At 45.1% G+C, this 24016-nt stretch overlaps 1 protein-coding gene across 10 annotated transcripts in view; it reads right to left on the reverse strand.

Moving 5' to 3' along the window:
• The window catches only part of ADGRB2 (adhesion G protein-coupled receptor B2), a 162374-nt gene that overhangs the window by 56298 nt on the left and 82060 nt on the right, over window positions 1-24016 (reverse strand). For 9 of the 10 annotated variants that reach the window (XM_053398961.1, XM_053398962.1, XM_053398963.1 and 6 more), the window contains 6 exons: window positions 13631-13795; window positions 6666-6830; window positions 5105-5206; window positions 2240-2346; window positions 1194-1388; window positions 6-74 (listed from right to left, as the gene is read on the reverse strand). In XM_053398961.1, coding sequence (XP_053254936.1) covers window positions 6-74; window positions 1194-1388; window positions 2240-2346; window positions 5105-5206; window positions 6666-6830; window positions 13631-13795 — 803 coding nt within the window. The remainder of the gene's footprint in view (window positions 1-5; window positions 75-1193; window positions 1389-2239; window positions 2347-5104; window positions 5207-6665; window positions 6831-13630; window positions 13796-24016) is intronic. The other variant, XM_053398966.1, reaches the window with a different exon arrangement.

The following is a 24016-nucleotide window of genomic DNA, read 5'->3' on the forward strand; positions in this document are numbered from 1 at the left end:
CTCACCTGCTGTGCATCTTCCCACTTCTCCCTGTTTTCCGCATCCACCATGTAACTGACGACTTGGAAGAACCGCTGTGGGAGCAGAGGAGAGGTTGAAGTGCAGGCGCTGGGAATGCTCCAGCTGTCAACCTTCACCAACCTGGCATCCTTCAGATGCTTTGGACTACAGCTCCAATTAGCTCCAGCACATTGCTGGCTGGAGTTAATCAAAGATGTAGTCAAAAAACATCTGGAGAGTATCAGGTTGGCGAAGGATGTTGTATTCAAAATGGATCTTGTGGGTAGGCAGGAGCCCTCTTGAGAAATACTGCTACTCATGAACACTGTTTTTCTTTTGTTTTTCTTTTTGCTAAAGTGTTCATATCAAATATTAGCTGATATCATCATGTGTGTATTAAATGATTCAGCTCAGCAGGAACATCCATAACCTCAACATTTTGCAGTTGGTAAATTACATTAGGCAATTCTCCTCAAAATCCAGCTTTTGGCAGGGGAGAGGGAAGAAGCCTAAGTGCGCAGGGATGAGTGTGAAACTCTGCAGGCAGCACCTGGCAAAATCTCAAGGCATAGGGAATAGCTAAGCAGAGTTTCTAGTGGCAAGAGGAGGAACACAACTGCCACAAGTCACTTAATGCAAAATAAGCAGATCTCTGCCAGCCTGTTTGATCTGCAAAAAATTATGCAAGTCACAGAATATTGCCTTTCTTGTGGAAGAATTTGGTTTTGTTTTAAAGACATCTGGATTCATGGCTTCTTGTTGCTACTACTGCCTATTAGGGATACTGGACTATTTTGCCTGGTCTACATTTCAGTGGATCACTGAATTTTCAGTGACTTGACTGAATTTGCATTTCCTAGACTAATATGCAAATTATAACACAGTTACTCTTTTGGCCTGTAAAAATTTTGTGATGAAATTTTTGGCTCAAAATTTGCCTTTTTGGGGGGTGGGGAATGCAGACTAAAATGCATTTTTAGGAGAAAATATTTAAATGTGCATTTTTGTGTGTTTTAATCATAGAAAAGGAGACAGAATGGACTCATGACTGAACACATGGAAAACTGACACTAACAGGAAATTGGCTGATTTGTCCATCCCTGTCATATAGTGAGGCAAACAAGCCTCTTTTGTTACAATGGCCCTGCAACACGTGTGCCTTGAAACTGCATCTTTCCCATCCAGAATGGTACCTGAACATCATCTGAGGAAGGGATGTAGGTGGCTCTCTTGTAAGTGTCTGTGACATTGCGCAGGATCTCCACTGAGAAGAGCAGGTCTCCGCTGTAGTATGTCTTCCGGGCTACAAGCTCCAGCAGGCCACGGACCACCTGAGACATTCCCTCACCCGCCAGCATGCGCTGCCCCTTGGCCAAATGCTCTCGGAGCTTTGATCAGATGGAGGAGTGTGGGAAGAGACAGAAAGAGATGGAGAAAGATAAGGCCAGGGATGGAGTAGGATCTGTGTGCCATTAGGCTTACAGTGAAAGACCCTGAGTGGAGGATTCTCTAGCCAAGGCCCATTGTAATTCAGTGGAAGAGCAGCACACCTGGTTTGCATGCCCAAGGCGCCTGTTTCAATCCCCAGTGAAAAAGGATTTCATGTAACAGGTCCGCCAATGCAGATCAGCTTCCACCCACCCGGTGCCCTCCAGGTGTTTTGGACTTTATAACTTCCATCAGTCCCAGCAAGCATGGCCAGCTGGCTGACTGGGGCTGATGGGATCTGTACCTCAAAACATCTTGAGGGCACAAAGCTGGTGAAAGCTGGTACAGATAATAATACAAAGATAAACGTGTCAACAGACTACATAAGGCAGATCCTCGGACTAAGGGCTTGTTTCTGAGCAGGCACACAAAGGATTGCATGTTCCTGTGATAATTACTTAATTAAATACTTCCCCAACACATTTTGCACTACCTTTGCCAGGGGAGAATGCAAATCCATACACACGTGCTTGCCCACCAACAAGCTCATTGCTGAAAACGCCAGCATCAGTCATAATTGATTTGATCGGTATCAGTGCATTCATCTAAACTGATTTTGCTACTGCATTTTCTGTGCAGTTTGTGCAACCCTCCCTTTCCATGCTTAGCAGCACCTGTCCCACCCCTATATCAACCCCTCCCCCTTTTTTATATATAAAAAAGACAAGATTGGGAAAGGGCTGAGACCGTAGCCAAAAGGGATAAAAAGGGAAGAGAGAAGGTCTGTTTGCCAGCCAGAGTCTGCACCTACTGAGAGATGTAAGTATCGGTACTCGTGGGAGATGCAGCGTGCGAAGCTGGGCGTGCCCCAGAAAGCCACGCCTTGGGAGTTGAGCAAGCACCGGCGGCTGGCAGACCCTAGGAAAGAAGGTAAACCAACAGGTAGCACTTGTGACTGAAGGTGCCCCAAATGCCCAGTCACCTCCAGGCCAGTCCCCAGAAAGAACCCCAAAACAAGGGGGTGTTTGCAACAGGAAATGGGCTGAACAGGAAATGCGAGGAGAAGGGCATCTGGTGGTCCTTTTAGGCTCACAAACTGACCAGCAAGGCATATTTGATGCATGTACTTTTTGGGATCCCATCCTTCACCATAAATCCATCACAAGGCAAGTCATCATAAGCACATTATGTAAATCCCATCACATCCAGGTACACCACAATCAAACTAAAAAGCAATCTACCTCTTCCTACCTTTGTCAGAATGACTATCTTAAAACAAACTGAACTTCAGCAGCTCTGGCAAAATAATGACACATAAAAAAATAAATGTTTTTGCCTAATACTGAAAGCTCACCAGTTCAGTGACAACCTAAATTAGGGTTGCCATACAGATATATCTGGAATACTGCAGTCGGCAGCAGTGTCCGGGCGGAAATTGAGGAAATGTCTGGGAAAATCCAGATGTATGGTAACCCATGTTGGCAGTGTCATTTTTGCCATTTCCCCATAAAAATAGCTTCAAAACAATTTTTTTAAAGCAATTTTGCCCAAAAAGCTCAACAACTTTTCTGTCCGGATTTTCACTGTTTGAAATATGGCAACCCTAGCCTAAACCTCCTCTGGAAGTATGTTCCACTATTGGAGGAGGACTCTCAACTGAGAAAGCCCTATGATTCTGACTTTAGTCACAGAGGTTGCCCCAACAGCTCTCAACCCATGAACTAGGGTGTGTGTTCCCAAACCATTTAGGGTTTTATAGACCAGCACTTGGAACTGAGCTTGGCAGCTGGTGCAGTTACAGAAACAAGCAGTGCAGATCTGTCAAGACTGGTATGTGATCTCATGCAATCTCTGGGGCATCTTTAAGAGCAGCTCCACATAGAGCATATTACAATAATCAAGTCTGGAGATTATTAGGGGATGGGTTATTATGGCCAAGCTATCAGAGTTTAGGAGCACCCACAGCTGGCCAACTAGATGGCGTTGGAAAAGCCACACAACACTGCAGCCAACTGAGCCTTTAGCAACAAGGTAGACTCAAGAAAGGCATTCAGACGGAGTGCAACCACATCCAGATGGGGCTGATCACCTAGTCCTTGGACCCCCAAACCACCAATCCATAGCACCTCCATCTTGCCAGGATTAGACTTCAGTTTATGGTCCTCATCCAGCCCACTATCACCCCAAAATGCAGATTTACCACCTGAAGAGCTTCATCTAATTTTGATGTTAAAGACAGAGCTCCCACCAGCACCCCACTCATGGAACTCCCCCTGGTGCCCACATTGTTTCTCAGGTGCCAGGAAGGGACCTTTTGATGTTCCCAGGCTCTACAGTCCTGATCTATTTGAATAGTTGTAAACACCTGTTGTAAAATGCAAAGGTCTGGTTCTTGAGCTTCTCAGCTATGCCAGCCTGCAGCTGACACACCTAAAAAAGGAGAAAAACACCTCGCTGCCTTTAACCTTAACATGAGCAACCTTGGATGCAGCTGTCACTCTGCTCTGCTGCTCCCCAGATGAAGCTTAAGTTTCCTTCAGAGAGCTAGTTTATTTGGGTGAACATTTTGCAAATCCTTACATCCCTTGCCCCTGTCCTGCTCCTCACCATTCATCTTGAAGACTGTTATCTTTAAATCCCTCCCCCCACCCAAGAAACCCCTCTCTTTCCAACTACTTGTAAATGTGCTTATCATGGGGCTTGAATAAAAACATTTAAATATTGTACCTTTAATAGCAGACCATGGCACAGACATGAACTCCAGACCCAGAGAGGTCAGGCCTCCAGCACCATCTAATTATTTTATAGAATATGATGCTCCTGGATTCCCCATGTGCAGCACTGAGGACAAGCCTGCACACTGTGTTCTATTTCAATGTGGGCTTCTTTCTCCCTTAGCAACTAAGCTATTCTTTCAAGTAGTAGTGTTTATTTCCATTAAGAAACCCCAATAATGTAGAAATTGCATGCAGCCAGATCTGTGCCTTTTTCACCGCTGTTAAATTTGCAAGTGCCCACAAATCTGCAAGGGGAGCAGAGGGAATATTCAAAAAGACATATTCATTGGAGGCTTGCAAAAGACATGGCTCTGTGAAAATTTTGCAAAGGAAGCTGGAAAGAGGTTTGGTTTTAATGAGGAGGTAAACGTGTGTGCAATCTGATTTCTTTAATATTAAGATCAGCATGGGTGAAGAATGAAATGCAGGGCAATGCCCAAGAACTGGGGAGTTGCCAAGAGTTATTCATGGACACTTGTACGAAGATAGCCTTGCCAACTTAGTGCCCTCTGAATGCTATTGTACTACAACTCCCATCAGCCCCATCCAGTAGCTGGGGCTTATGGGAGTTGTGGTCCAAAACATCTGGAGAGCACTAGGTTGGTGAAGGATTCAGTAAAGAATATCACAGGGGGGTTAGCAACTACCTTGGGACAGTTCTACTTTTGGGACTGAAGAAGCCAGTCATCTTGCAGTACAAACCAGAGCAGAACCATGTAGCTGAAATCTGCTTAGCTAGTGCAGACATCCCTTATGAAGTGGCAGTGCCTTGAGTCCTTAGCAGGAAACTCATGTTGGCAGGTAGACCTGCAGGTCACCTCCTTTCATCTTGCTGTCTGTCATCCACAAGGCTTCATTCTACTTAAAAAATGTGGATCTCCACCCATGCAGCTGCCTACCTGTAGCATTGGATGGGCATTTGTTGTAGACAATCTCACCAGCAGCAGCTTTCTTCCAAGTCATCAACATCACATACTCGTCTTTGCACATTTCATGGTAGGCTGTGGGAGGAACAAAAGAAGAGCCTTGATGTTGTTGGATCAGACCAAAGGCCTATCTAATCTAGCAACCAGATGCCCCCTGGGAAAGTTGAATTTTCCAACTTTCAAATTGCAAAAATGAGGGATGCTAAAAAGCTGTAACATGACTTGTGAATTCGAAAGATGTTTTGGTTAAATTAATAGAATTTAGTTTTGCTTGGTAAGTAAATGTGTGTACAATAGAAACCATTAAAACGATGGCCAATTACTTGCAGTTGTTATTGTTAAGCAACCAGGAGTTAGATAACCTCCTTTTTAATCAGCATTTTAGCATTCATTTCTCATATACACATTTTTCCATGCAATTATGCCTAACAGAATGTTTCTTCACTTATATATGCAGTTCTATGCACGTTTCACCCCAGTATATGCATTTTTGCATATATAACTTGGGTGGTGAGCTACATTGCAAAATTCGAAGACCTGTGAATTCCAAACAGTGGTTGTGTTTCGGTTTGCATATTGTTTCAGAAAGCTGTATTAGGTAGGTTTGCCTTTCAATGGGAACTCAGCTGAATCCATAGTTGATGAAATGTGAACAGGCTGATGTATGAGTGGATGGTTTGCTCAGCATAGCAGGTATATGTATGTATCAAGTGAGAAAAGCCACAATTTTTTTTTTTTTGAGGAATGCATGCGTGCATTTTGATAGACTTTTTGGATAAGAGAGTTTGCTGTACTTAAGGAAACAACAACAACCAGACTGTCAGAACCAGGAATGGAGAGCATACTTGAACCCTGAGCCTTCTGGGACTTGCTCTGTTGACCAGATAGAAGACAAAAACTATGATCCTAGAATTCATATCAGATCCTGCAAATCTAGCGCCTTCATGATGTCTGTCAATCACAAAACATGAATGTCTTGTCTCTTTATTACCTTCTCTTCCTTAGCAGCCTGGGCCCACACAGTCCTAGGTGGCTCACTAGGTTAATTCATCTCCCCAGAAACCCTAATATAGTAAGGTTACCAGATTTCTTTTCAATGAATCTGGGGACACTTTTCAACTTCAGTCAGAATGGATGGATTTTGTCAGGGGACTGATTTGTAAATCAGGGGACAGCTGGTAACCTGATAATATAGAGCTGTGGGGAGGGGCTGGGGGAAGGGAACTGAGAGATGGGCAACACAAACCAAATGGAGAGGTGATTTGCAAAGATACAAATTGCAGATGGGCAGCGCACCGTGTTAGGTGTGGTGGGTGGGCAGAAAAAGTGAAGGACCAATAGAAGGATAGGCTGCTCACATGACACAATGAGGCTGAGTCATTTTAGTATGAATGAATGAATGAATGAATGAATGAATGAATGAATCCTTTTGTTAGAGGAAAGGCGAGGACCTCTTGTCACTTTCCAGAATAAACTGGGATGTCTGGTGGAGCGCTGCTTGGGAAGGACCCGGCCAGGCAGCAAGGCCAGTTACCTGGGCATTTCTTCTCGTTGCATGTCTTGACTTCCTCCCCACTGCCCTCGCATGGGTAGCCTTGAACGCCCGTCCCCTGGCACATGCGGAAGCGTCTCTGCCAGCCCGTATCGCACGTCTTGGAGCACAAACTCCAGTGGTTCCATGGGCCCCACTTGCTATCAGCTTCAGTTCAGGGGAGCAGAAAGGAAGAATTAGTAGACCTTTCTAAACCATCTCTCTCTTGCTCACACACCCTCCCAATTTAGAGTCATATTAGCTGGAGGACTTGACAGAATGGCAAGGAGATAGAAGAAGTCCTTCTTTATCATTGGGATGCAACTGTGCCGGCTGATAATTACTTTAATCAAATATTCCACAGATGATTAAACGCATTTATCAATAATTCAGATCTCATTTAAGCTAAAATGCCCCTCTCCCCTTCCCAACCAGGCCATGACCGCAAGGGTGCCCTTTAACAAATGGGATTCATTTTCATTCCTCAGGAGGCAAGTTTCTTTCAAGGTTCTGAATCCTGCAGATTTCAACCAGCTTGAGTTGCAGGGTTTAATGTGCCTTGCTACCAAATGCAGTAAGAGACAACGCCACATCAAGAACTGAAACCCACCTCAAACCAACAAGCAGACAGCTGGCCAGATCTGGATCCAGGTTTCCCACATTCAAAGCCAGCACAAAAGCCTCCAATTTCCCAAATTTCTGTTGATAGCAGAGGCACACTTTCCTTGAATTAAAACTGGAAGCACACTTCATCATCTACCACCAAAAAGGCTGTGCAAGAATTGCCCATCCTTGGAGGAGTGGAGCCACACCTTAGTTTCTGTGTGAGTCCTTGCTCTAGGCATGCATCCTCTGAGAGATCATTGCCTCTTGACTGAATGGCCCAGAATCTCCTGCCTCCACTGGAGACTGATTGCTCTGGCCTTGCCTTCTTCCAGTGACTCACTCAGAGAAACAGTGGGAGGCCTCTTCCACAGGTGGGTAATTCTATTGCCTCTCTGCATCAGGAATGATCCAATATTACCTAATATAGAGGTGCAGTAGATTGCTCACGTATGACAGAGGCAGATTGGAAGAAAGCTAGGCTGGCACAGGAAACCCTTCAGAGACACAGTGGGCAGATTCATTTATGGGTATATACTTTGGGCATGGAGGAGCCTTTTCTCATTATTGCAGGGGTTGCCAACCTTTTTGAGCCAGTGGGGGCATTTAAAGTATCATGATAAAGTATCACACAATAGCTCTCATGGAGCATTGGCATTGCACAAAATGACTGCCGCGTCCAAAGAGCAGAAAAGGAGACAGGACCAAAGTTTTTTTTCTAATGAGCAGCTAGACACGTTTTGTGCAATGTCAAAAAAGGGTTCAGGGTGAAATAAGCTTTTGCACAGTTGAGTATATGGGATTTAACAAGGAGTTGGGTAGATTCTAAAAAAGGTAGATGAGAAAAGATAAAAAGAAACAGAAAATGAAGATGTATGCTGGTTCCTTTCAAATCTTCATAACCTTGTCTCAATCGTGTATTATGGGACCAATTACTTGACTAGTCAAACACATTTATTGACCCATATTGAACTTTACTTAAACAATATATATAGATATAAAATCATTATATATCACCACAAAACAAACACAGAATGAAAGATCACACAGTTGTGTCATTGGGCCCCCTTTCACATTATGCTGAGTATGATTCAATGTTAAAAATTTATTTTGATTCAAGATGGCCAAATTGTCTGGGACTGGAGGATGTGAGTAGTTTTGCTCTGGGGAAAAAACCAAACCACACCCTTAAACAAAGCTACAAAATTTGTGTTGGTAGCACTGGCAGAGGAAGGAGGTGCAATGGGTGCAACACACCCCAGGTGTCATCCCTGAGGTGGGGTGACATTGGCCCCTGCCCCCCTGGGATGCTCGCCGTGGGATGTGCCCCCCCAGATGCTTGCCCTGCCCCCGGGTGCACAGCATGTGCAGCGCTCTGGGTGCTGGAGCAGCTAGCTCCACCTCTGGTTGGTAGGTGGTGTATGATGCACAAGGTGGTAAATTGTTGGGTGCCACCAGGAAGTGCTGCATGGGAGCTGGTTTTGCACCAACAGCCTTAGTTGGATATTTCTTCATTCTTGTACAAAGTGCTACCACAACAGTCTTGGCAAAAGGAAGTTTTATGTTGAAAGCATATACAGAATATCAGCACCTGGGGTGGCTGAATTGAATGCATGGGTTAAAAGAAAGCATTATAACCAATTTCCCTCCTTTGTCTATATCTAAACATCCCTACAGACACAAACTATGTGTTTGTCTCAGCCAGCAAGAAACTATTTTCTAGGGGAAAGTGGTGCAAATCATTGTTCAGCAAACTGTGGTCCCAAAACTGTCTCCATCTGCTGCAGTTCTCCTCAGGCCTTGACGTGACTTCTTGCTGCTCGGTCTTTCAGCAGAACTTAAACCTGGTAGCACAGCTAGTTCTCTATATTTCGACAGGGAGCTTGGCAAGTCCTGCCAGTCTCACATAATCAGACTTGTAGGGTTGGAAGGAACTCAAAGGGTCATTTAGTCCACCCTCCTTCAATACAGAAATCAGAGCTAAAGAATGTCCTTTCAGCTCTTTGTGGAGGCTCCTTGTTCTTCTTTCTCCAACCCCTCCATTTTCTATTCTTGATCGTAACAGTAGATGCAACAAAGGACAGGCCCTATCCTATGGGTCACACAACAGTTCCTAAAATTCCTGGAGCTTTGTTTCTGTTTGACAGTATTTTGTTCTTCACCTGCCATGGAGAACTAATCCTTGAAGACGACTCATCTCTAATACTAAAAACTTCTGGAAAGTTCATTTCACCTTAGAGACTCCCAGACTGACACAAGAAGGCCTCTCTCCCTTCCTCTGCCAGGCCCCACAGACTGCAAGACTTTACAGGATGGAATAGCTGGGCAAGAAGCACAAGGCAAACTGAAGCCCCAGACAGACTCAAGGACAGACAGATACATTGATATTAATAGGTTTGTGTCCTGGGCCTTATTCCAGACAGTGTTGTAAATAATACATGGGTTATAGGTAACAACTTTTCTGTCTTTGAGCAGCCATTTTGTGAAGGTGCTCCATTAACCCTCAGTACAGAATCTCCATCATATTTTACAGCTGTTTTGTAATAGGAGGCAAATTCAAGTCATTTCTGGTGAGAGCACAGCTTCAGTTATGCTTTGTGGGGAAAGGGAATCAATACAGGTTAAGGAAGTGAGATAATATCTTCCTCAAAATAACTGGAGGAGGGGATTCTTTTCAAGGCACCTCTGTTTTCTTGCTCCCTCACTATCTTTTTCATTTCTCCAAATTTCCTGTTTGTCCTCCGTTCTCTGTTATTTATTCTTCTTGTCTCTTTCTCTGTAGATTCTTATGTTCTCTTTCCTCTTTCATGTTATTTCTTTCAGGTACAGAAAGTTTGTGAGTGGGAAGTGTTCTGCCTGCTTATGCAGTGGGGTGGGGGGAGCTTAGAATAAACCCTGGAGAAGACCACAGGGTAGTATGCAAACGTGCCCCTCTGTGGCCACCCCATTAATGGAGGGAGAGGCTCTAACATCCATGTTTGCTCATGGAGAGAAGCTCTTTGCACCTCTCATCTGCTCAGAATGGAAGGATGGACATGCAGTGCAATGTGGACATGATCAGTGGAGGAGAGGCTGAGCCAGTGCAAACAGCAGGAAAAGCAAACAGTCTCTGGTTCATTGTGAATTTTTGAGAGGGTATTTGCTGAGACCTTTATGAAGGTAGTATAGAAGGCACGGGGGGGGGGGGGCACACTGTTGAGCCCCGCAAATGCATTTATCAGGGACACAATAACAGCTCTCATCTGGCACAGTTGGGGAACGATTGCTCCAGCCTCCTCTACTTCTGCGTTTAAATCCCAACTCCTCTGTCAGTGCTATTGCCCTTTTCCTAGGCATTTCAGGATATTCAGGTGTGGCCCCCTCCAATGGAGAGACAAACTCCTAGCACACAGCCTGATAGCACATCATGTTCTGTATGTTCAATGAGTTTTGTTTCATTTTTTAAAATGGAAGAACACTTGAACTTGGCAAGCCCACCCCATGCTCATGCCTGCAGTAGGCAGAATAAGGCTTTTGCCTTATTTTACTTGCTATCAGGCCCTGATTTTCTATATTTAAAACTATGCTTGAGCCTATCTGGGCTGGACAAAAGTTTTGCTCCCAGAGCCAGCCCACTGGCAAATCCTCCATTAGCCAACCAAAGCACCCACCTCAACTGGGTTCCTGCCTTTCTGCATACTGAGATCCTCTTTGGGGCCATCTTTAAAGGTCAGCATGAGAAACTGTCCCCAATAGAGACAGCCAGGGCTCAAGGTCACAAAGAAGCAATGTATAGATAGCAGCACCCATGATACTGTTTTACTCTTTTTGGTCCACCTGTCCATCCGAGATGCTCTTATGCAGCATTTAAAGGTTAAGAGGCTTTTTGTCCAGTGAAACCTTTTTTGCTTAAAGGCTGAGCCAGTATGAGCAGGAAAGGCAATGTTGAAATTCAAAGGCATAGCAGAACCATTATGCAGAGAGCTTCTCATACTTATTAATTTCAAAGCTCACCTTTCCCCCAAGGAGGTCAAGGCAGTATAAATGGTTTCGTCCAGCCACCATTTTATTGTCACAACAACCAGCAGTGTGCACTAGCCAACCCATTTCTTGAACTGCAATGAAAATTGCAGTAGATCAGCCACAGGATTGATTTCATAGATAGCAAGTCAGAATTAGATCAGGGAGGTCAGAGTTCAAGTCTCACTTCTGTCATATTTACTATGTGAACTATTGCAAACTATGAACATCCCAGAGTCTGAAGCAGGTTTGCAAATTTAAAAACCAATGAATAAGAACAGAAATTGCTTTGGTCACCTGCAAAAAGAAGAAGCCCCAGTCCTGTTGGCTAAGGCTAGGGATGGAAGGATCAGTCAATATTGGTTGACTCAGTTTCTCATTTTTCTTATCTTAAATTCAATTCTCCTCATTTCAGCAGCAGTTTGCAAATTTTGTTTTAAATCCTCATGAAAATTCTTCAGTGTTTTTGTACAAATTTCTCCCAATAAGCTCATGTGGTATGCAGTTTTGACTAACGTACACATTTTTGCAAGCGATTTATAATAATATAATGTATTTTTGTATGTTATTTTCACTAATATATTTCTTTTTAGGCACACTTCCCCCAATATATGTATTTTTTGTAAACACTGCTTGGTTGGGGAACTGCATCACAAAATTAGGAAAGGTGTGAATTTGGTGGACGATGGTGTTTTGGTTCTCATATTGTTTTGGAAAGAGTGAGTTTGATAGATTCACCTTTAAATGTGAGTTTTATAGAATTTCTCCTCGGCCACTAGCTGCGGCTGATGGCAGTTGTACTCCAAAACATCTGGAGGGCACCAACTTGGCATAGGCTGGCTTCAGAGATCTCATGACCCTACAACCAGTCCTGGATGCAGCCACTTGTTGATTTCAGGTCTCCATCACTGGCTGTCACTCCTCAATAAAAACTGGCAAATGAAAATTGATGCCAGAGGGGGAAGAGGAGGCAGAAGCCGGAGGCCATCTGTCACTGCCGCTGGATGACTGGCATCTCCGAACCCGCCGTATTAGGAGCAGCGGCTTTATGGAGAGCAGCTGTCGCTCCAGACAGATTGGCAGAGGACGGGGCTGACGTCAAAGGCCTGCCCTGCCAAGCTTGAGCTTGTGGAAGTCAGACGAGGAGCTGGGTGGGAGCAATCCAAAGGTCTGCATCACAGTAGTAAGACAGGACTTTAAAGCCAGAGAGCTGCACCTCTTGCTCAAGGGAAGAGCCCAGACCAAGAAGCACCCTCTTTTCTCTTCCAGTTTGTCCTTGGCCATTGTCAGAGGCCTTTCACCAGGTGTCCCTGACTTCTGAAATGAGGAAGCTGGTAACTAAAGAGAGGCCTTTCCAGTTGTGGGATACTCCCCGCAGCAAAGCTCATCTACGCCACCTCTGACGCCTTCCTGGAAATCTTGTTATCTTCGCCACTGGCACAGCATGTAAATGTTAGCTCGGTTTTGCTGGATTGGCTGTGGTTCCCCTGCCCCCTGCTGTTTTAACTTGGTTGTTTTAACTATATTGCTGTTATTTTGTTTTATAAATTGCTTCGTGATTGTTTTAAAGATTTTCATTTGATGGAAAGCCAACCTGAGAGCTAAGTTAATGTGCACACAATGATCACAGGGTGGTTTTCCTTTTTAAAAAAGAAAGAATAAATATTCCCCTATCCCCTGACTATGGGCAGCCGAACCCGAAATGAGACTCGGACAATTTGTGCTTCAGACTGTGGTCCCTGGAGGTCTGTGATGATCAGAGCTGGAGGCTTGGGCTTGAGTTATTTAGAGATAATTGTTCCTTATTTGCTGCACTGATAAAACCACTAACCGTGTCAGGAGAAACTGTACGCAGGGTGGTGAATTGTAATGAAAATGTTTGAGGCTAAAGCAGCTATAGCCTATGGTGCAGCAGGCAGGGGCTCTGCTTACCAGACAAAGGAGGAGACCAGGCTCAGCCACTCTAGAGACTTACCAATTGCAGGTGCTGACTTTGCACACACAGATACCTGTTCCTACCTGGAGGGGATGCCAAGGCCTTAGTGCATACACTCTTAGGTGACATACAAGCACCAGAGGCCTCCACTTGTCTCACTCTGTAGCTTCCTAGGGAAATGACTTTCTAGAAGTCCTTGGAAGAGTTACCTGTGGTAGCTTGACCTGCCTACTCTCCTGGGAACTGGCTGCAAAAGACCCAAGCTGTGCCCACAAGCAATGACCACACCCAAGCTACCCACGTCCATCACTAGCATGCTGGGGATTCTCACTTAGATGTGGCAACTGGCTCTGCAGTCCCTCTGGAGCAACAACTGCAACCTTCCCCTGTCTGCTTGCCACCTGCGTATGGAGACTTGTGGGTTCCCTACCTGGACATTCGGGGTTGTAGCACTCCCTGGCGTCAGCATGAGCCCCTCGGCACTCTGCCCAGCCGTGAGCTGAGACGCTGCATTTGCGGGTGCGCTGCTGAGTCCCGTTGGAACACGACACCGAGCAGCGGCTCCAGGATCCCCAGTCCAGCCACTGGCCTTCCACTATTAGAGAAAAGCACAGGGAAAAGCTCAATTAGTGCATGAGGAGGTTGCACAAGGAAATGCCCCATGAAGATGTCCCTCTGTCTCTTTTGGCACCTAACCAGTCCTTGTCAGCTTCTCATCCACCTCCTCTAAGGCAGGATCTTCCAACCCATATTTGCCCCATACATTAAACTCTCTTCTAGCTTAACCTTCTGTATTAGTATAAGAATCTCCATCCCACGGCAGCTCACAGGGCCAGCTCCAATTGATAGCTGGCCAGCTCTCCCACCTACCCACCATGCAGATCACCTCTGGCCAGGATCACTAGGATTTGGGAAAATAAATCAGCTAACAAATCCCACCCACCCAGTCTACCATGGTTGAAGGGCTTCTGGAACAAGAGTAAAGAGGGAGCAGCAGCTGGGTACTGGAAGCATAAGCAGATGGTGGGGTCGGTGGACACGGCCTTGAGGGTCTGGGTCCAAGGAGCCACCTACCAGCTAAGAGCATGAGAAGAGCCCTGGTGGATCAAGCCAAAGGCCCATCTCGCCCAGCATTCCACAGGTATCAACTAGATGCCTCTGGAAATCCTGCAAGCTGGACTTGTGGTCCCCAGAAACCACTATTCAGAGGTTTGTTGCCTCTAACAATGGATGCAGAACAGAGACCTTGTGATTAATAGTCACTGATAGCCCCGTCCTCCATGAGTTTGTGTTATCCTGCTCTGAAGGTTTAGCATGACTAAACTCTCCCCAGCATGAGCTGATGGCAGGATGGTTGGAAGGCAGAGAGATGCTTTTTGATGCTGGTGTTTCTTTGGAGTTTCTTTGGATTTGTCTAGTCTAATCCTTTTAAAAAAAACTTCTGTAAATTTTATTGCTTTAACTTTACTGAGCCTGTAATCTTTTGAGTGTTATCTTCTTGTGCATCCCTTTGGTAGCTTTCAGTTGTGAAGCTGTTTATAAATCTGCAAATGAAATAAATATGCAATACATAAAAGCCATCCAAGCTGATGACCATCATCACTACACCCGGTGGAAGCCCATTTGCTAGAAGTCTCTTCCCACAAGGAACAGCTCAGCAACACCACTGAGACGGCTCCAATCAGTAAGCTCAGTCCTGCACCACATGCAGGGCAGGGAAGAAACGAATGGTGAGTCTAAAGGCCGAATGATAAAAATAGACAAAAATATGGTGCTTGTGTATCTAGACTCGAAGGCTCGACATATACAAGGACCACATTTGCTTGTAATAATAAGTCAGGGTGCATTCCTACTTTGCTCCTCCCTTGGTGCAAGTGGGAGATTCACAACTGAGCTTGGCTTCCCATTGCATCCTAACCATCCTTTGAGGGAGGCAGGCAAAGACAACTTCAGAGTCTTTTCCAGTCCTACTGTTCCCTCCTATGCACAGGACCATTAGCCTTGTGGCAAGGGAGAAGAGAGCAAGGGAGGCAAGTAGGGAAAATAAAACCAGGACCTGCTTCAGTTGGTCACCACCACGGGGTCACCTTTGGGTTCAAAACTATGTATTTGTTTTAGCGAGTTTAAAATAAAATCACCTTAAGTACCTGAGCAGAAAGGCAGTATATAAATTTAAACAACCAATCACCAGGGATTGTGGTTTCTTGTTCCTTAACAAGCCATGATCTCTAACCAGCTTTAAGCCATAGTTTGTTGAGCCCTTACAGAGCACGAGTTGTTAGGAAGCAACAAACCGCAGTCCTTGGTTCAGGCAGAAAGGGAAGAGAAGGCTTCACCCTGGTTTGTTTATTCAGGGAGGGAACAAGGTGGAAACAACTGGGCAGTCAGCAGCAGGCTACTCATTTCTGGTAAACCATGATAAATCAGAAACCTTCAGTGCCCCACCCTCTTCTCCATCCTTGCTGGCTCTGCTTCCCCCGCCCCCACCTGTCTGTGGTTCAGCATGACTTGGAGGCTTAATACAGAATGTCAAAAGTGGCTCTGTTGAGATGGTGACCTCATTGGCCATCTTAAGGCTCCAGCCAATGCCAAGCATCAGCCAAGACAGAGATATGGCAGAGGCAGGGGTCAGTGACACCTCTGTTCAGCTTTGGCTTCTCGGTCTGATGCTGGATGAGCCACTGGGTGTGTTACTGCCCTTGCTAAAGTGCTTCCCTTCCCGCCTCCTTTGCCTTGCCCTTTCCACTGCAGACCACATCTCCAGTCTGGGACTCCTCACTCCTTGGCATCTAATCAGCTAGCCAAGTGCAGCTTTGGGCAAGGGCCATAGTGCAGCATGCTAGAACACATGCTTTGTATGCAGAAGGTCTCAGGTTCAATCCCTGCCATCTCCAGATAGGGCTAGGAATGGAGATGTTCCATCAGAAACCTTGGAGAGCTGCTGCCAGTAAGTGTAGGCAATGCTGAGCTAGATGGACCAGTGGTATAAAGCACTGTCTAGGAGCCACAGCTCAGTGGCAGAGCATTTGTTCTGCACAAAGGTCCTAGGTCCAATCCTTGGAATCTCCAAAGAGGGTTGGGAAAGGTCCCTGTCTGAAACCCTGGAGAGCTGCTGCCAGTCAGTGCAGACAATACTGAGCTAGATGGACCACAGGTTTGACACTGAATAAGACAGCTTCCTATGTTCCTGAAAATTACCCACTGCTTCCAAGGTCTGGTCCTGCCAACAGCCAGAGACCCTGCAGTGTCTGACACATGGATATAATTGCAAAAATCCTCACTTAGCACAGAAGGTTGACAGAGGTCATGTACGAAATCAGTCATTAAGAAGGCCCCTTTGCCCAATGAACCAATCAAACAAGGAAGGCTTTGTTTCCAACAGGGCTGCATGACACCAGACACTCTTCTCCTTCCCATTTTTGTGGCCCCAGGCACTAGGCAGCTCACAAAAATTGGATGGTGAGCCGTGTATGGCCAGAGGGGCTCCCTATTGTACAAGCCTGGCCGACAGTCTTGCTCTGAAAAGCACACAACACCCGAAGGACAGGAGCAGCGTGGAGAGGAGGAAAAACAAAAGCATGTGGGAGGCAGCCCTCTTGGTTTCTCTGAAGAGATTTATGGCAACCAGTGAAAGTCGCAGCCTCCTTAGTGGAACTACAGACAGGCTGTGATCTGACGCTACTTGGTTCTGCTTAGAACGCAAAACACCTTCTTCTGTAATGCTAAAATACCCAACAAGCTATATTTCAGAACAATCAGTACTGAAATGCACAGCTGGATCTAATTCCATTTGGCATTCACATTTAAAAATACAAAGACCCCCTGCCATTAATGCAAAGCCACGGTTGTTTTAACCATAGTTTTACAACAAACCACAGAACACCTCACAGATGAAAAAAGAAAACATGGTTTGTTTCCTCTAAACTTGGGTTGTTTTCCAGCTGCTCTTGCCTTGTGCTTTTGTAGCTAGATGAGTGAACAAACCATTGTAGCTTGATGGGTGAACAAACCATGGCTGTTGGGTTTGGAAAGACTGCCAAACAATAGTTAAAACAAGCCACAATTTGTAAGCCAACAACAAGCCACAGTTAGGCTAAAGAAAACAATGGTTTGCCCAGTGCAATGTAGTGGCTAGAGTGTTGGATTAGGACTTGGGAGACCAAGGTTCAAATCCTCAGCCATGAAGCTCATTGAGAGATCTTGGACTAGTCATCATCTTTCAATCCAACCTACCTCACAGGGTTGTTGTTCTCCACCTTGGAGAACAGCTGGGATATAAAAGTAATAACAGAATAAATACATTTAAAACGGGTGAAGCATGCTTTTAGATCGAAGGCATACAAACCAGATTTTGCCTTGGAGGGTGGATGAATCGAGACTGATGAGCAGGCTAAGGTAGTTTTCTTTTTAAACAATTTTTTTAGTGTGTGTTAATTGAACTCCAAATGCTCTTAAACTGTTGATTAATTATTTGTCACTTTATATCTTAAAGGGTCTTAGGACACCTTTGCGTTTTTATTTCAAATATTTTGTTGTTGTTGCTTCAAAGCAGTAGTGAAAGTTACTGGAAGTCTGATTTCTGAGTGCAAAGGTCTTTGAGCCAGCTGGGGGAGAAGTTTGTTTGTGTTCTGTGCTAGTGATGGAAGCTGCAGGCATCGAGTGAAAGCCTGAGCTTCCCTGGGGAGCTAACTCTTTATTCTTTTATTTCCACTACCTGATAAAAGCAGCGGGAGGAAGCATTATAGCCAGGAGGGTCTTTAATTCACTTAGACATCCTACTTCCTGACACTGCCTACCACTAATAGTCCGAAGATTTCATAAAGCATGCGTGTATGTGCTGGACAGAGATTGGGGGAAGGATGGCAAATCTAAGTCAATTCCATACATCAGAAGAGAGATCCCTACTGTACTGGCTCCAGCTAGAGGGTGGAAAGAACAACGTCTATTTTATCCCCACTCCTTGACCTGTCTTTTTCACTCAAGTGGCACTCCAGTGATTCTGTTCAAAGGCACAGCCCCTCCTCTGTTTACTCTCCCAGGAATGAGACCTTTTTCTGTGGCCAAGTCTAATTCAGGGCTTGGTGTGAACATCAGTATGTGGCGAAACGTTTCCTGGATTATACCATGTGAGAGTTTCAAACCTTTGACTATGTTGTGGGGGGTGGGCAGTGGAAAGAAACCTACTTCCTTCTAGGAGAAAGACAGCTCTTCAGGTGAAAGGACTTACACTCCTTTTCTATGGGAACGAATTGGTTACGTTTAGACTTAATGCTAAGCTACGGTTTCTAATGAGTAACCACAGTTAGTTGGAAACAGAAGTAAAAGCTTCCAGTCTTCACATTGGAAGCTTTCAGTTTTGTTTTCCAACTAGCAGAAGCCATGGTTTTCACTATGGTTTAAGAAAACAAGCCACCTTCAAACTGTGGTTAGTGCTAACTGTAGTTTAGGGTAAGACCAGTATGTGTGTGTTTCTGTGTGGTTGCAGCATTCAGCAATGCAGTTTCCCTCTCACCCAGGAGGAATTTTAGCCCCAAAGACCATTTCTGAGGAAAAGGCTACCACAAGCTGATTTTCCCTCTCATACTCCCCACTTCATGTTGAAAAAATCACAAATTGCCTAGGCCCTGAAAGGCTAAAAAAACAAATTTCAACCCCCAGACCATGTTAGTGATATCAGAAGACCATTTTATCATGCTTAGAAATGATTGTGTGACTCTGTCTAGTCAAGGGGCAGAGGACCTGAAGCTCACCTGAGGTTGTAGGACTCCAACTCCCATAAACCCTAGCCATTATCGTGAATAGTCAGGGGTGATGGAAGTTGTAGTTCAGCAATGTCTAATGAGCCAAAGGTTTGTGACCTCTGGTCTATTAGTACAGAATGGAGACAAAAGAGAACTTATCTTTTGGGAAAGTAGGAAAACCTCAGCAGGGGTGAAGGAAGGGAGGGGGGAATCCAAGGAGCTAGTTACTAACCAGGGCAGAGAGCGATATTGCAGGATTTATTCTGCACCTCAGGCCCCTTGCAGGCCTTTCCGCTGTGCTGTGGAGCAACGCATTGCCGCATTCTGGTCCGCGACCCTTGCCCACAAGTCATCGAGCACAGACTCCAGGCGGACCAATCCTCCCATAGGCCGTGAACTGCAACACAGCACACAGCAATCATGGCTGGGCCTCCATTTCAGCCAGGGAGGGGAAAGGCGTGGGCTTGGGAGTAGCAGAGCAGGAAAGGCATATCGGGGGTACAAAGAAGGTTTGCACAGGGTCAGTGGAGGAAGAATGAAAGAGAAAAAAGGGGTAGTGCTTCGCCCTATCTTCTGAGGATAGAACGCAAAGCAACTGGTCTGAGACGCGGGGTGCAGAGGTACAGGAACATCACCATGAGTAACTTTCTACTTATAAGGCTTAACATTATGAATATCTTTCTGCTTATACATCATTGCAAGAAAGGGCTGGTGAATTAGATGATCTGACAAATCCCATTCAATGCTGGTGTTTTGTTTTTGCTTTTTTGAACCCATTACCCAAAATGTTGCCTGAGGGAATTCAGGAGCGGATTCAACCAGGAACCCCAAGTTCAATTCCCAACATCTCCACATTGGGCTGGGAAAGACCCCTGACTGAAACCCTAGAATGCCAATACTTGGTTGTATAAACCAATGGTGTGACTGGGTAAAAAGGAAGTTATCTTTTCCCTAGGGCAACAACCAAACAAACAGCCAAAGGAAGGACTACAAAGAGACAACGTACACCAGCCAAGGAAGCCTCTCAACAACATGCAGCCAGAGTGGATCATGTGACATTGCCTGACCTTATAAAAGCTGCCAGATCAAGCTAATTTATCGGCTTGGGCAAATAGAGTTCAAAGCTGCTCCAGTGTTCCTGTGTGAGACTCCCTTTCAGTCCTCTTCTTGAATCTCTAACCATTTCAGGAAATGCTTCTCATCTCAAATGTATCTATGGAATATCCAAACTGTATGAAGTTTCAATGCTAGTCAGTCCTAGTTGACAAGGTCCAGTTGATCAGTGTCCATATTTGCTAGTCTGTCTACTGGGTTTCTCTAGCAAGTCTATCCAGATGGGAGATGTGGCCAAGGTGACATCATTCTCTGTGGCAGCTCCTAAGTTGTGGAATTCCCCTCCCCACAGAGGTGTGCTTGACACCTTCATTGCTTCATTGTGCAGCTTCTGTCACATATGGAAGACACACCTCTTTACCCTGGTTTTTGAAATTTGAGGTCTTATGTGCCAGGTATGGGGCCCCCTGAGTGCTTCAGCCGCCAGCATTCCCCATGAAGGGGTCAGGTACCCACAATTTTTTGTGCCGGGGTCGTATGCATCCAGCGTCAGCACGTCCAATGTCAGCACATCCACTGATGTCTGTGTGTGATGTCAGCATGCTGCAGGGGCATGTTGATATCAGGTCACACGCTGGTGGGCTTGCTGACATTGGGCATGCATGTACGCCCATGGCATGCATGACCCTAGGCACCCACAGTCCTGGGTCCAAGCTGGCAGGCCTGCTTGAGATATATAGTGATCCACACTAGCTGTGATTGAAATTTGTTTCAAACTTTTTTTAATCTTGTATTTTACATTGCTATGACCCACCCCGGAACCTTCTGGTGAAGAGCATGTAATAATAATTCTGATAAATAAGTAAGAGATACCTTGTCTCTATTGTGTGCTAGGAAACATCTTCCCCAAGGCATTTAGTTGCCTAGTGTCAGAAGGCAGAATGCTGAATTATCTGGACTTTCCACCTGCCCACAAAGACAGTTTTTATCTTCTGTCGCATTCCCCCAAAGTCAAGTCAGTGCTCCGTCATTTCAAGAGAGCAGCAGAATCCCCATTACTGAAAAATAGAATACATTTTGCTTCCCCTCCTTCCCTGTTATGAAAGTACACAGCTACATAAACAGACATCGGAGCTTTATTACGCCCTCCGTTCTGCTGTCTAGTCCAGCCTGGGTGGAAAGAAGAACAGACAGGCAGTCAAATTCTGTTCTAAAAATGGTCGGTATACATCACGAGCACATCCTCTTCTTGATTTAAGCTTTGCAGAGAGCTAGCTAGAAGTGTTCAGTTTTTAAAATGCAACTGGAATTTATCTGCTCTAAAAGAAACTGCAATCTGAAGTGTTCTACCTTTCAGGGATAACATTGCAAGATTGACAAAAATATAAATTTGGCTTTTTTAAAAAAGCTGGCAAAATTAAATCTTTTTTGAACATAATTGGGTGAAGCATGACAACAAGAAATGTACCAGAAAATGAACCTCTCTACACTTCTGTAGCAGGCTAGATTGTTGTACAATTAAGCCAATTGTGCGTGCAATGTGCAACAATTATCGAGATCTGCATAAATGTATACTACAGTCTGTGCTTTTGAATGGGGACAAGCATGATGTGGAATTAAGGCAGTTGCACATGCAATCCACGACAGATACTCCTGTCTGCATTCATTTATGCTCCAGTTGATACTTATGAATGAATGGGGAGGGTGATGCACAACGAAAAATTGCTCAGTACTAAAGCACATTCTTTGCATGCAGAAGGTGTCAAGTTCAATCCTTGATGGCATCTCTGGGTAGGCCTGGGAAAGACTCCTGCACAAAACCCTGGAGAGCCATTGCCAGTCTGTGTAGAATAGCTTTTCCCAAGTTGGTGCCCTCCAGATGTTTTGCACTACCACTTTCATCAGCCCCAGCCAGCACGGCAATAGTCAGGGATGGTGGAGGCTGTAGGGGACATTTAGAGGACACCATGCTAGGGAAGGCTGGTGCAAATAATACTGAGCTACAAGGGCCAGTGTGACTTAAGGCAGCTTTCTATGTGTATGCAACAAGTGGCAATGATTCATATATGCACTGCTGCTTTTGCTCCTGAGTGGACAGCATAATGCCTGCAGTTGGCTGCCACCAGGGGATGGAGAATATCCAGGATGGATATTCTGGCTTAACCTATTAGTAAGCTGTACGCTTGCTTAAATGTTAATATATGTTAAATGAATGGTTAATTGTTGATTATTATTGTTGCAAGTTTTTTTTGGGGGGGGGAGTTAGGTTGTATGCCTGCATCCCATCTAATTCCTGAATCCAGCAAGGGTTAAAATCTAATGGCAGATTCAATTCTTGAAATAGCCAGGCCAGCTTCTTGGTAATGGTCTAAGCATGGGTCGCAGGAGGCAAATGGGTCGGCCCACTCCTGATGGGCCCCCTCCCTCACCTGGCTAGAAGCGAGAAAGACAAAAGGTAGAGCTGAGCGTGTGAGCTGGGTTAGAAGCAGGCTGTAGGCAGCACCATGAGAAGGAAAGCCATTCTGGATTTGTACTTGGATCCAAGGCTGTGATGATTGGAGGAGCAAAACCTTCTGGGGTGTTGAGCCCCTCCATCATAGGCTCAGGTTGTATATATTTGTAAATAAACCATCATAAAGGCACCACAGTCTCCGTTGTCCCTCATTCAAAGGAAATTGAACCCTTGGTAAGTGCCTGGAACCCCTGGAATCTTGCCCCGCTAGGAGATTGGGGTGGTGTACAACATAATTATTTTAGCAGTTATAAGTCTAATCATGCATTGTTACTGTATTGCTGTATTTAGATTCAGATTTTTCTGCAAACCACATTGAACAGAGTTGTACTTTGGGGTAATGTGGTCTATCAATCAACTGGAAATGACAACATTGACAATTGGCAATCACAATCTGGATCTGCTTTTCAAAAATAAAAAAAATGACACATCCACATTTGCTGATGACAAGCCTCTCAAATATGTAATGCTTCTCATGTGGGAAGGAAGAAATACCTTCCAGGGCAAAGGCACCAGTTTCCCACCCCACCCCTGTTACATAATACCAATGTGTGGTTAGAATCATAGAATGATTGAGTTGGAAAGTCATCTAGTGCAACCCACTGCAACGAAGGAATCCTGCCCACAGCCACCCCAGGTGGGTTTGAACTACCAATCCTCTGATCAACAGCCAGATGCATTGACCCATTGTGCCACTGGCGGGGGCTGGCCAAGAAAGAACGGCTCAGCATCAGTGCCCTGCAGTAGAGGGCTCATGCATGCACACTCTACATGAACAATACTTCATGCTTGGATGCAGAAACGCCTCTGGAGCACAACATACTAAAATTGCCCACCTGACATTCTAAGAACATAAGAATGTCAACACAGTGGCCAACCAGATGCCTGGGGGAGACCAGCAAGCATGACCTGAGCACTCTCCCTTCCTTTGGTTCCAGCAACTGCTATTCAGAAGCACTGCTGCCTCCTAATATGGCAAGCAGCTTTTGATAGCCCTCTCGTTCATGAATTTGTCTAATCCTCTTTTAAAGCCATCCAGATTGGTAACCATCACTGCTTCCTATGGGAGTGAGTTCTGTAGTTTAACTATGCACTGCATAAAGAAGTACTTTCTTTTATTTCTACTGAATCTTCGAACACTCAGCTTCATTGGATGTCCACGATTTGCATGCAATGAGAGAAGGTTCACTTCCCCTCCTCTACCCACTTTCTCCGTGCCATGCATAATTTTATAAATTTCTATCATGTCAACTCTTACTCACCACTCTCTAAAAGATCATTCCAGCAACTGTTCCTGATGGGATCAAGTGAGCTTTGGGCTATGGTGTAATTTTAAAGCACATTCAAAGCACTGTCCTCCACTAAGAATTGTAAGCACTGCAGTTTATCCCTCACAGAGTTACAATCCTCCGCAACCCTTAACAAACTGCCCAGAATTATTGGAGGGTGGAAATGTGCTTTGAATGCATACCCAGCCAAAATTTGTGGTCATTTTGATCTATTTTTTCCA

Source organism: Podarcis raffonei, chromosome 8 (genome assembly GCF_027172205.1).
Source record: "Podarcis raffonei isolate rPodRaf1 chromosome 8, rPodRaf1.pri, whole genome shotgun sequence".
Taxonomy (NCBI): domain Eukaryota; kingdom Metazoa; phylum Chordata; class Lepidosauria; order Squamata; family Lacertidae; genus Podarcis; species Podarcis raffonei.